Here is a 12,737-nt window from a genome sequence, read left to right on the forward strand (position 1 = left end):
ATTAATCAGCTTTTCAGATTTGCAACATGTTAGTCTTTTTATCTTAGAAAATAATGCATCTTTGCTTTAAAATTCTAACCAAAAAATGCAGGGAGCTCCCAGGCTCAACATCATGTCATACAAAGTCAAATTAATAAAAAAATAGCTCCTTAAAGTTTTCTATAGTAAATAAACATAGATCATTTTACCCTTGAGATTGTGTGAGTCCCAGGATGCACATGTCTGGAAACAATGAGTCCCTGCAAGTAATCATCGCAGAATACAAATACAGTAACCCTTCGCTATATCACGGTTCGTGCTACGCAGTCCCGCTATAGTGCAGATTTTTACTACAGTTGCGTTTACAATTGCTCTCTCTCTCTCCCAATATATTATGCGGTTCGTCCTGCAAGCAAATTTTTTGGACGATATATTTTCCTAAAAACTATCATGATAAACGATACTATTATTTTTTTATGCCACTGATATAATATTATAGCATATTATCAGTCATCTACATCCTTTTAAAGAACAATAAACTTTTAATTCTAAAGAATATTGAACATTGACATTGTAATTTAGAACAGTAAATATTTTATATAATAATTCTAAATAAAACAGACCCAGGCTCTGTTAAAAGAAATTGCAAATAAATAAAATTTCACACAGCGGTATAGTCATTAACTGACTAAAGAGGCTCAAAAAAATGTCTTAAAGCCTGCCAAATTTGAATGAATTAAAAAATAATTTTAAAAAAACAAGGTGTTCTCAAATGATTTGGGCTTTATCACTGTTTTTAAATCAGATACATTTTAATATCACTATATTTTTAAAATTATTTTTATTTATTGTATGAATGTTGTCATACTGTGTAATTTCTGCCGCCTGTATATTTTCTGCTGCCTCTTGGCTTTTTCAAAAGAGATTTTATAGCTCAGCTTTTGCCTAGTTAAATAACTGATTAACAAAATGTAAAAAAGGCCCATCCCTGCTGGACTGTGAGACCGTCACCTGTCAATCAAATGACGCTTAAAATGAGTTCGCTGAAGTCAACTACTGCCTGAATATTGATAACGTTTACCGCTGTGGTTATGGTAAATAAACAGTTAACTTGTTCATATGTGTGTGAGTGTGTGCGTGTGTTATGCGGGGAACATAGACACGCAACTCAGAGCACTTACATTTTAAACAATGTTGCCCCAGTCGAGTGAGCTGTTTACCTCCTTAGCTTGCTAGCTCGTTAGCTCGCAGGCTTGTGAACGTAATAAATAGTTAACTCTCCCTAAAGTTTCCCAGTTGTGTGCATCTATGGAGCAAACGCCGTTCTGCCAGCGGCTTGCTGCGTCGGGAGCGGCGCAGCGGGTGTCACCACAAAAATCAAAATGTATCGAGTCCAGAAAAAAACTGCTGTGTATTGTATTTCATTGAACGAGAATCCTGCCCTACTCTACCTCTGATTGGCTAGCACCAAGACAGGACTCATACTTTTACTGTATTCCTCCTTTGATTCGCTGTGTGTGGAAGCTCTTCACCAACACACAAACATATCTCTACACGAACAACTGCACCTCAACGCACCCGGCTGTCAAACTCCTGAAGTTTGCAGATGAGACCACTGTCATCGGCCTCATCAAAGACGGTGACGAGTCTGCATATCGACAGGAAGTGGAGCGGCTGGAGCTGTGGTGCGGCCGACACAACCTGTAGCTGAACACGCTCAACACTGTGGAGATGATCGTGGACTTCAGGAGGCATCCTTCGCCACAGCTGCCCCTCACGTTGTCCAGCTGCCTTGTGTCAACCGTCGAGACCTTCAAGTTCCTGGGAGTTACAGTCTCTCAGGACCTGAAGTGGGCAATCAACATCAACTCAGTCCTCAAAAAGGCCCAGCAGAGGATGTACTTCCTGCGGCATCTGAGGAAGCACGGCCTGCCACAGGTGCTGCTGAGGCACATTTGCTGTTGCTGTTGTCACATTTGTGTCGGGCCAATTATACATACCCGTGCACTCACTGTAGTAGTCTCGCCACACTGGACTATTTGCATATCTGTTGTTGACCAATACTGGCCACTCATGCCAGAGTAGCATCTGCCCCACTTGCACGAGACTGAGGAGTATCTGCAACATTTGCACAATCGACATTGTCCCAGATTATCGCACTACTAGTCACTTTAAACTGCATACACTCCTCGAAGTCTCCGCACCATTTGCACAATGGTCATTGCACCGGACTATTGCTATATTAGTCATTCAAACTGCTCTAAGTGCTAGAGGACTCTGCATCCTTTTGCACAATTGTCACAAAAAAAAATAATAATAATTGTGCCGGCATTACCAGATAACTAGCAACCTTTTATTGCTCAGTGACTATTTTTCTCAACGTCTTTCTGTCTCCAAAGTGTTCTCTGTCAATTGACTGTCTGTTGTCGTACTAGAGCGGCTCAAACTACCGGAGACAAATTCCTTGGCAAATAAAGATGATTCTGATGAATCTATGGACGCAGGACGCACATCAAACGAGATCCCTGAACAAAGTCTTCCTAAATTTCAATACAAGTGAAATGTTAATGTTTTACATATCACTTAATACGACTAATAATAATTTTGTTCAAAGTTCAACAACAAAAAGTGCATGGAGTTCCCAGGGCCAGCAGCATCTCATAAAGTTAACTGTAAATTTAAATAAATAGTTATCTAAAAGTTATATAAAGTAAATAAAATAGAGGAGAGTGGTCACGTCCACGACTGGAGTGGGTCTGCTTTACACCTGTCCATCACTGGCTCCTTGAGGTATAGATGTAGCTCATCCTCAACACAGCTACTGCCCATTAAGTCACCAGTGTGATTCGCCAGCAGAGAGCTGAATGTATCATCAACACGGCTGTGGAAGGATGTGTGTTCGCTCTGTTGCCTACTGCGGGTGTTTCTGTCATTCTTGTGTGTTCATGTGCAGCTGCCTGCTCCTCCTGTAGCAGCAGAAATAGTTAAAAAGCCATTATTTCCCTAAGGATTTAGAAATAAATGCTTCGCTGTTGCGCGCGCACACAATTCCTTTGCCATGCGTGCAACTGAATTTTACTCTCTCTTTCACTCTCACACACACAAACACTTCTTACTTTTATCACTATTTCCCTATCGATATTAGCAACTTATGTTCAGGGTGTACCCCGCCTCTTGCCCGTAGACAGCTGGGATAGGCTCGAGCATGCCCGCGACCCTAGTGAGGATAAGCGGTACAGAAAATGGATCGATGGATGTTTTAAGTGGTTAAACGTCTCCCCGAAACCACTAATATGGTTGATGTGGCAAATTAGCAGCTAGCTGGGTATTAGCCTGCGAGCTAACCTCTTCACATTGTCTATTAGCTTAAGGCAAGGCACTGGCAGCTATATTTATACAGTATACTTAATACAAAAGGTAACTCAATGTGCTTTACATGATTGAAAGTACATTAAGTGCAAGCAAATAATGCAATTAACACGAAGATGAACGACTGCAGGGACTGCGAGCGGGAAGAGCTGCCGCGTGTGTTTATATATACTGCATATAACCTTAATAGGCCTACAGTAATGGTACAAATAGAAGCGGGCGATATACATCCCCTTCGATATAATCGTGAAATTTGCTCTAACGAGGTGCAATTTTACATTTTATATGTATTTTTATATGTATTAATTCATACTGTCTCGAAAAGAAAACAACCAAACGGGTGCATGGATGGCATCAGAGGAAGAGCAAAAGGAGGAAACACGTGAAAGTCCTCATTTGACGAATTGACAGACATGAGTCAGTCATGTGACTCAGTGACAAGCAAAACAAACTCTTGCTCTCAAACTAGTGGGCCGACTCCGAGCAACCACCTCAGGAGTTTAGCAGCTTACAAGTGGGTGAATGGTCACTATGGACTTCAATGAAACGCAGCTATAGTTTTTTGTTGGCCAAAGAAGAGTTTTTGTTTTTTTTTGGCCCATATCGCCAACCCCTAGTTACAAGTAGTTGTGCGTTGTAGAGGACTAGGATTTATTACAATTTATGTAGAGTCTGCTGCCTTAACTTACCTTTGAAACATATTCGCTCCCCGGACCGTCTTCATTTGGTAAAACGTGTGTGAGAGACTGACAGCATTGTGCATGCATTGCATGGCTTTTACTGGGTGCTGACAGGCTGTTACCCGTGCAGTGGCTGTGCATGGGTAACCAATCAGGTGGGACAATGCTCTAGAGAGAAGTCATAGAAAGGCTCGCCGCGGCTGCATTAGAGCCAAAATAACCCAGTATTAAATCGGCCGTCACATTTAAAAAAGGCCAATGGCGATATGCGCCAAAAAGACAAATATAGGGCCCGAGAATTGCTTGTAAATACGGGAACAGACACACACATACTGTACATACACACATACAAGGACACACACACACTCTCTCTCTCACTCACACGGACACAAAACGGACATGCAGACCTACACACACGGGAGCACATAGGAACAGACAGACACAAAGGGACACATGAAGAAATGTAGGCACACACATACGAGGACACACACGTATGGGGATAAACATGCACATGGGAACATACACAGATGGATATATACAGAGACACACATACATTAGCAAAAATACACAGACATAGAGATACACATGGACACACACGAGAACATACACAGACATGCGAACATCCACACACGGAAACACACAAGAACAGACACTGGCATGACAACACATACACACGGGGACACACATGGACAAACACATACACACTGGTGGTGAGACGGGCATGCACGAACACACTGACCCCGGTATCACCAGCATCTGGCCATTGTGGATGCGGTACGAGCACCGATAGTCGTCCGGAAGGTGACAGCCGATCTGAGCCTCGATGTTCCCCAGCTCTGCCTCCGTGGCACCTTCTGGAAACCCAAACAACATGGAAACAAAACATTACGAAACAAGGTGAGCAAAGACAAATACACATTAAAAACACAAGCTGTTAATCTAAACTACAGTGAAAGCATAGACAATCAAGCATGGTCTAAATGCTACATTAGAGGTGTGAAGTTTTGCTTGACGTAGCCAAACACACATTACGTCCTTCAAGAGGCTGCGAAACGATCAAAGCGTCTCTCGTGACATCACCTTTAAGCGACACAATCATGCGTGGACATCTCTGCCGCAGGAAACTGGTCAGCTGTTCCCATGCTCTCTTCAACAGCGGGTAGTAGTGGATGTAGCGTCCCAGGTCAGCGTAGTACACGCTGAAGACGTTGTACCAGGACCGTCCGCTCTGCAGCCGCTCATCACTAAACATCAACGCAACTTTAAACATTAACTTACCGCAAATATACACAAATCAAAAACAACCAAGGAGGGCTGGGCAATTATTTATAGCTAACCTAACTATCTATTCATTTATATTCTATGGAAGTTGATGCAAGTCAAAAGGACCTCTTTAATGCTGTGAACGTTGGGACTTATTCCATACTGTAGTTCTGGACTTAAAAACAATGTCTGCAGAAAAAAAATCCCCCCAAACTAGACTCAGTAATAGTTTTAGGCTTGCTCTCTAGTGACATCTGATTTTCAGCCAGATTTTGGCCCACCCACATTTAGGTTGAAAACTGCATGAGGCTGCTGACGTCAGCGACGGAAGACGATCATATTTCCTTATACAAGTCCGTGTTTTTGGCTGATTCACAAGCAAGCCTGCAGTGTAATTGTCACCCATATTTAAAGTCGTTTTTTTTTTTTTTAGACAATGACAAATGAAAATAGTGAGGTTAGCTACATTTGAGTAGGCTTGTTTTGTTAAAAACGATCGCGGTAATCGCAGGGATGGGCTACTTAATTGACGGAGGGGGCAACAATTTTTCCATCAGTGCAACCAGTGGACTACATAGATGAATGACAATAACGCCATTTTAAAGATGGACAGAATATGTGCATGTTTGTTTTTTTGTGAACCAATGTACATCACAGTACAGTATCTTCATATTTTTCATGCTCAAATGTATGTGGAAAAGATCCACTATTGAACAAAACAAAGGTTTGAAGCAAACAACAAAATAACCACATACTGGGATTCTTTTTTCAGTGCAAATGGCTCATGCATAAAAATTAACATTCAAAGATAGGGTTAAAAACTGCTAAACAAGCAATCCAACATTGAGTGCAAGAACTAATTTTGTGCATTTTTTTTTTAGCAAAATCAACTCACTCAAACATTTTAATATACTATGTTGCTGCAAGTCATTCAAAATCCCCAAATTATTAGGCTGACTAACTCACCTGTGTGATACATCACTCTGATTTGTTGAAGGAGCCCTGGCAAAGCCGATGCATCTCCCGTCCTGCATCGCGGGTCCACAATTTGTAACTACAGCTGCTTATCCAAGCCACCATATACGTTTGCAACGTTATTAAAGACGTTAACTATGCCCATGTTTATCAATGACATACGACATAGTCCTCATGCGCGTTTTACAAACTGTCAACACACTAAGCCCTGAGCGGTCCCTTAGACCACTGTGAGAAACATCAGACATGTGCACTGTGGTCAGGTCAGTGTCACATCCATTGAAGTTACATGGCTTATTCAAAGAATCAGATTACAACATTTACATTCCCATCAGAACACTTTTATTTCTGTGTTTTTGCAAACTTATAATGAAAATGTCCACAAACTTGTTTTCTTTTAACTACGGAAAAAAATACATAGCTAACCAAACCAAGTCAACTATAAACTATGAACTATAAATTTGAAAGCCCGCTTCCAAATTTTTTTTAATTCACAATGATATTCCCGTCTGTTTTTCTTGTCTCTTTTCTTGTTTGTATACGTTGTCCAGGTTGATGGCCTCGTCTGCTTGCAGTTTTGACTTTATGGGCATCAGCTGATCCAAATGATCTGCTCCAAGACGATTTCTGGCCACTGTTTTGACGCGATTCATTAAACAAAAGCCTCTTTCACAAACTGCACTGGAGGCTTGAAATGTAGCACAAATATACACCAGGTATACTCAGGTACTTTGCCATATGATTTTGAATTTGTTGAACCGACAGCAGAGTCACGTTGATGGCTAGCAGAATATTGTCGATGAGAATTTTAACATGCTCTGGGTTCAAGTTGTTTACCAGTGTCAGCTCGTTCCTCTTCTCCCTGTCTTTGGCGCTCTCCCCCAACAAGGTACCGATCCCCATTCCCATCTTACATCTGCGTACAATTCCAACTGCTTTCAAATGACTTTTGTGTTGAATGTGACGCTTAAGGTAGTCCAGCTTCCATTCTGTCCACACTTTTCCTTCCGAAAACTCGCTTTCTACTTTGGCTTCGCAACACGTTTTGCAGACCAGACCTTTCTCGCTCGAAAAAGAGAAAATCTCGACCAGTTTCACCGCTTTTTCTTATTTGCACATACTCCGACAGCCATTCCATCTTAAAAGAACATTAGCATTACTTTTTTACTTTGGCTTGGTTTGAGGATATGTCACTGCCCGTTCGTTTCGCCATTATTATCGAGGGTAAACATAAGCAGTGTGTCTAGCTCGTCTTCGCTCTACGTTGACCAGACCGCTTTGCTAGCTAAAACACCAGTGGTGGGCGGCGCATAAGGACGCTGTCATTGTCAATAACGTTGACAGGCTGCGTAAGTACGTATGTGAATTGTGCCATTGGATGTAGCAGCCAGTCATCCCTCACTCATTGAATCACATTGCAAAATAGAACAAACTGAATAGTTGTATGTTATACTTTCAATTCAGGTTGGATTTTTATTTTTTGTGCGCAACGCAGAACGTCTGTGCGCGGAGACCACATCAGCAGTGCGCAATTACGTACATGCGCAGCTTGGAGGGAACAGTGGTTTCAAAGCTTGTTTGGTGTCAGGAGAAATAGAGCAAATCCAAAAATGGAAAGAAATAATTAAAAAAATAGAAAGAAAAACGTGTTTTGAATGTCATTGTTGTTCCAGGTGAAAAAAAAACATCACTTGAAATCTGATTTTTGTGAATAAAATCTGATCGCACAGCCCTATAGGCAAGACTGACTTACTCTGTGATCAGCCAGTGTTTGAAGCACAGCGACCTCCACAGGGGATTGTGTTTGGACAACTCATTCAGCCTCCTATTAGTGGAACTCACTCTGTGGACCAAACAAACACAAACACATTAATTATGAATATCATAAAATGACATGTATTTTAATTGTATGCAGGGACCAAATTTGAGCCTTTTTGAGTGGTGGCCCTGTCAGAACTTGCACGGGCCCCGTATATTCGTTATATAATATGTGAAGTTTTAGTAATTATTTTATATTTTATCTTTATACTGTGTTATTTAAGAAATTATTAGTAAAACTGCATTCATAGCAATGACTGTGTACTAACCTCACTAAGATCTGGCAATTGCAATTGCACAAATTAATAATAATGCTTAAAAGAATAAATCAATTACAAAATTATTAAAATATTTTCCGAGCACTGACATTCCAGCAATGGTTTATCTCGTGTGTTGATGTTGTGCACACTATGTATAATTAGGGGTGCTCTGATCAGGGTTTTATGCTACCGATTCCAGTACCGATAATCCAGGAGTGTGGTCTGCCAATCACTGCTGATACGATCATATATATTAGCTGTACATTTTCATTTTATGTACAGACATGAAAATACCAAATGCATGAAAAGGGTGAGCAAAAAAATGTTTTTTTATTTTAACATAAATTAAGCAATCTGGAAGACTCCGAAGAGTACAATAAGGCAAAATAAAAAAATTTTATTCACGCAGAAAAACATTTATTTTTAAAAAACATTTAACATTTATTAATTTATTTACACCGCTCGAGTCCATGTTGATGTGCAAATTTCCAGTATATTCGAATCCAAAAGCTAGTTTATTTTTAGCCTTGTCGGGTGTCTTTTGACGTAGTACTGTAAATATCTGACCACCAATAAAGTTATTTAAAAAAAATAAAAATAATGTCGGCGGTGTGGGACAGACAACACGTAATGCAAGACTACAAGACAAATTTGGTCTTTCACGATTGCACTCTGTCAAACTACTGCAATAAAATCTTGTATTCCCATACCACCGCATCCCGTTTTTTACGATCACTGAGCTTCATGTCAACTCAAATGCGACTGGATACACTCGTTACCATGGCAACGACAACACTAATGGATCGTGCCGTGTGTTTGTAAGAACAAAATGGGGGGAAACGTGTGCTGGTGGTCACCGGTGCTCGGGAGAGGACTTTCATTCAAGGATTGCTTGAGGTATGTTCACATACTTTGAATACGATGCGGCTCGCAAGCAGGCAACAAAACGTTATGTAGCCTAGCAAGCTAGTGCCAGCACTAACGGTTGTAAGCGAACATCCAGGCGTTCTGTCGAATCATGCTCTAAAGTTTTGGTGTGTGTGAAGTAATTTAATTACAATAAAGTAATTTAATTACAGTAAGTTAGCACCCATTATTTCTGACATGTTGGAATGTTGGTTTGACCTTGCTGATTAGAATACATGATCTGACTAGACCAGTGATTTCCAACCTTTAGAGCCATGGCACATATTTTACAATCGAAAAATCTCACGGCACATCAACAAACAAAAATGTCACAAAAAGTGGATACATTCATTGTACTTCCTTCCATCTAATAGAAGACCATTCATTTGTTCTGTCAGTCACTATTTCACTGACATAGATGAACAAAGATACATTATTTAATGTAAATAAAATGTTTGAACAATTAAGTACACAAGTATATACAGTAAATAAACAAGTCATTTAAATAGAAATTGCTCCATCTTGTGATCGGATCGGTGATCGGTATTTTAAACTCGCTGATCGGCTCCAAAGATCCTGATCGTATAAAGCCTAGTAAAGAGTAGCAATAGAGGACAACACGGGGTGTTGGATCTATACAATTCACGTAAATGGCCTATTTGGAGTTCAAAACTGCGAATGTCACCGAAAGGCGACTGATTTGCATCTATCTATGATGAGTGCTATGGGCCAAACGATCTGACATGTTTGTTTGAGTTTGCTTTGCAGCTCTTGCGCACCTGCGCAGTGTGAAGAGGGAAGGGACACTACATTAGGGTTGGGCGATTATGGAAAAAAATAATCACCACAATTATTTTGATTGATATTGAAATCATAATTAATAAACGAGCATTTATTTCAAAGGTTTATATGTATCCAACTACCAAAACAACTTTAAATATAACTTAAAATAATAAATAGAAAATAAATTAGTAACAAGTAAAACAGTAATATATTAAAAAAATCGAAATTGAAAAAACACCCAAAGAAAAATAAATACATTCATGGCTAAAAACGTGCCAATGCTATTAGCCATGACTGTATTGTCTTTGTCAATTAGAGTTGTCCAAAAAAGGCCTCTCCTTTTTCTGGCATTTAGCAAACAATTATAATACAATTTTTTTTAATCCTAATTGACCTAAAACAGGAAAGGTTTAGTCTGATTTGATGTCACAGGAAGGAAAAAAAAGTGTGTCTTTGTTTACACTCAATTACTATCTGCTGTTCCTGCTGAGTGCACCTTGGCCTCTTTCGGTGAGTGTGGTGTGATGTATGCACGGAGCTACTCATTTAATGCAAGGTTAAAAAAAATAAAGGGTAGAAGAAGAAAGTTGCGATATTAAAGTGAATTAACTCGTTTTTCACAGATTTTTGAGCATACACTACATCTACCAACCCCCTCTTAGGTCTTCCTCGAGCTCTCTTGCCTGGCAGCTCCATCCTCATCATCCTTCCACAAATATATTCACTTTCGCTCCATCAAAATACACTCCCTCAAACTTTGTCTACAAAACATCAAACCTTGGCTGTCCCTCTGATGAGCTAATTTCTAATCCTATCCAACATGGTCACTCCTAGAGAGAACCTCAACATCTTCATTTCCGCCACCTCCGGCTCTGCTTCCTGTTGTCTCTTCAGCGGCACGGTCTCTAATCCGTACTTCATGGCTGGCCTCACCACTGTTTTATCAACTTTGCTCTTTATCCGAGCAGAGACTCTTGTATCACATAACACACCTGACACCTTCCTCCACCCGTTCCAACCTGCTTGGACCCGTTTCTTCACTTCCTGACCACACTCACCATTGCTCTGAACTGTTGACCACAAGTATTTAAAGTCCTCCACCCTTGCTATCTCTTCTCCCTGTAGCCTCACTCTTCGCCCACCACCCCTCTCATTCATGCTCATATATTCTGTTTTGATTCGGCTAATCTTCCTCTCTCTCTCCTTTCCAGTGCATGCCTCCATCTTTCTAACTGCTTCTCCACATGCTCCCTGCTTTCACTGCAGATCACAATGTCATCCATAAACATCATGGTTACAATCTAACCTCATCTGTCAGCCTATCTATCACCACTGCAAACAAGAAGGGGCTCAGGGCTTATCCCTGATGCAGTCCCACCTCCACCTTAAACTCCTCTGTCACACTAACAGCACACGTTACCACTGTCCTGTACTATTCCAACATATTTCTCTGCCACTCCAGACTTCCGCATGCAGTACAACATTTCCTCTCTATGTACTCTGTCATAGGCTTTCTCTAGATCTACAAAGACACAATGTATCGCCTTGACCTTCTCTGTACACCCTCATGGTACTGTGGTACTCTTTTGTGGCATGAAACCATACGGTTGCTCGCAAATATTCACTTCTGTCCTGAGTGTAGCCTCCACTACTCTTTCCCATAACTTCACTGTGTGGCATTTCAACTTTATTCCTCTATAGTTCCCATAGCTCTGCACATCATCCTTGTTCTTAAAAATGGGCACCAGCACGCTTTTCCTCCATTCCTCAGGCATCTTCTCACCTACTAGAATTCTCTTGAACAAGCTGCTCCACAGCCACCTCTCCTAGATGTCACTCTCTCTATGTCTGGGATGCTCAGAACAACTTAATCTAGCTCCTTCCAGAAATTTTCTTTCACCTCTAGGTCACACCCTACCGGCGGGGCATAGCCATTATCACATTATACATAACACCCTCAATTTCAAGTTTCACTCGATCTGATACTCTTTTCAACCCCAAGACACTCTTCGCTACTTTAAGCATGATAAAAAGGAGCGGAAAATGAGATGAATCGTTTACACAAGCATGTACTTCTACTTCTTTAGTGCATCGTGCGAGTACTTTTGCCACATCTTGATCGTAGTTAGCTGTAGGTAGTTGGCTAAAGTTATGACACCATGTTCGTCTTTGCGTTTCAGTAACTTTACGACATTCAGCATTTTGTCATCAGTTCCATGTCTTGTGTTTCTTGTAATAACACACAAATATTATACCAATCAACTGTTGTCGGTATTTGCTTCTATTTGGTTGGCAAAACGCTGTTGTTGTAGTTAGCTCATCCGAACACTTTACTTTCTGCTTGTTTTCGACAACAAACGTCGCTACCGACTCCTAGGTGCGGTGACCGGAGGAACGGTTCGGTTATCACATACTCACTGGATCAAATCTCTAAAGTCAAGGAAGGACAATATGTGCAACAGCGGGTCCGAAGGGAGCAGTTCCATCCGAAACTCGGTCGCCATTGTTGGTTAGCTTTTTCTTCTTCGCCTTCTCCTTCAGTGTCCACTGTTAGCAAACTATTTTAAGGAACGGTATCGCCCCCAACTGGACGCTAGAAACACCTACAAAACAACAAGGCAGGCGTGATTAGAAGAGATATTCCCCTTGTTCGGGTTCCAAGATATCAGTTGTAAGGACAATGTGGTATTGTTTGCGTCTGTGG

General features: G+C 40.9%; 1 protein-coding gene and 1 long non-coding RNA gene across 2 annotated transcripts in view; one reads left to right on the forward strand and one right to left on the reverse strand.

Moving 5' to 3' along the window:
* LOC133406539 (uncharacterized) overlaps window positions 1–1,555 on the forward strand; it is a 3,277-nt gene extending 1,722 nt beyond the window's left edge. The window contains exon 3 of the long non-coding RNA XR_009769063.1: window positions 1–1,555. This exon is cut by the window's left edge and continues 381 nt beyond it. This is a non-coding gene — a long non-coding RNA (uncharacterized LOC133406539).
* fbxo3 (F-box protein 3) overlaps window positions 1–12,560 on the reverse strand; it is a 25,337-nt gene extending 12,777 nt beyond the window's left edge. The window contains exons 1-4 of the mRNA XM_061684178.1: window positions 12,452–12,560; window positions 8,020–8,109; window positions 5,109–5,272; window positions 4,768–4,882 (exon numbers count right to left, since the gene is read on the reverse strand). Of these exons, the coding sequence (XP_061540162.1) occupies window positions 4,768–4,882; window positions 5,109–5,272; window positions 8,020–8,109; window positions 12,452–12,537 (455 nt within the window). The 5' untranslated portion in view covers window positions 12,538–12,560. The remainder of the gene's footprint in view (window positions 1–4,767; window positions 4,883–5,108; window positions 5,273–8,019; window positions 8,110–12,451) is intronic.
* Between the last annotated feature and the right edge of the window lie 177 nt (window positions 12,561–12,737).

This window comes from Phycodurus eques, chromosome 1 (assembly GCF_024500275.1).
Source record: "Phycodurus eques isolate BA_2022a chromosome 1, UOR_Pequ_1.1, whole genome shotgun sequence".
In the NCBI taxonomy this organism is placed as follows: domain Eukaryota; kingdom Metazoa; phylum Chordata; class Actinopteri; order Syngnathiformes; family Syngnathidae; genus Phycodurus; species Phycodurus eques.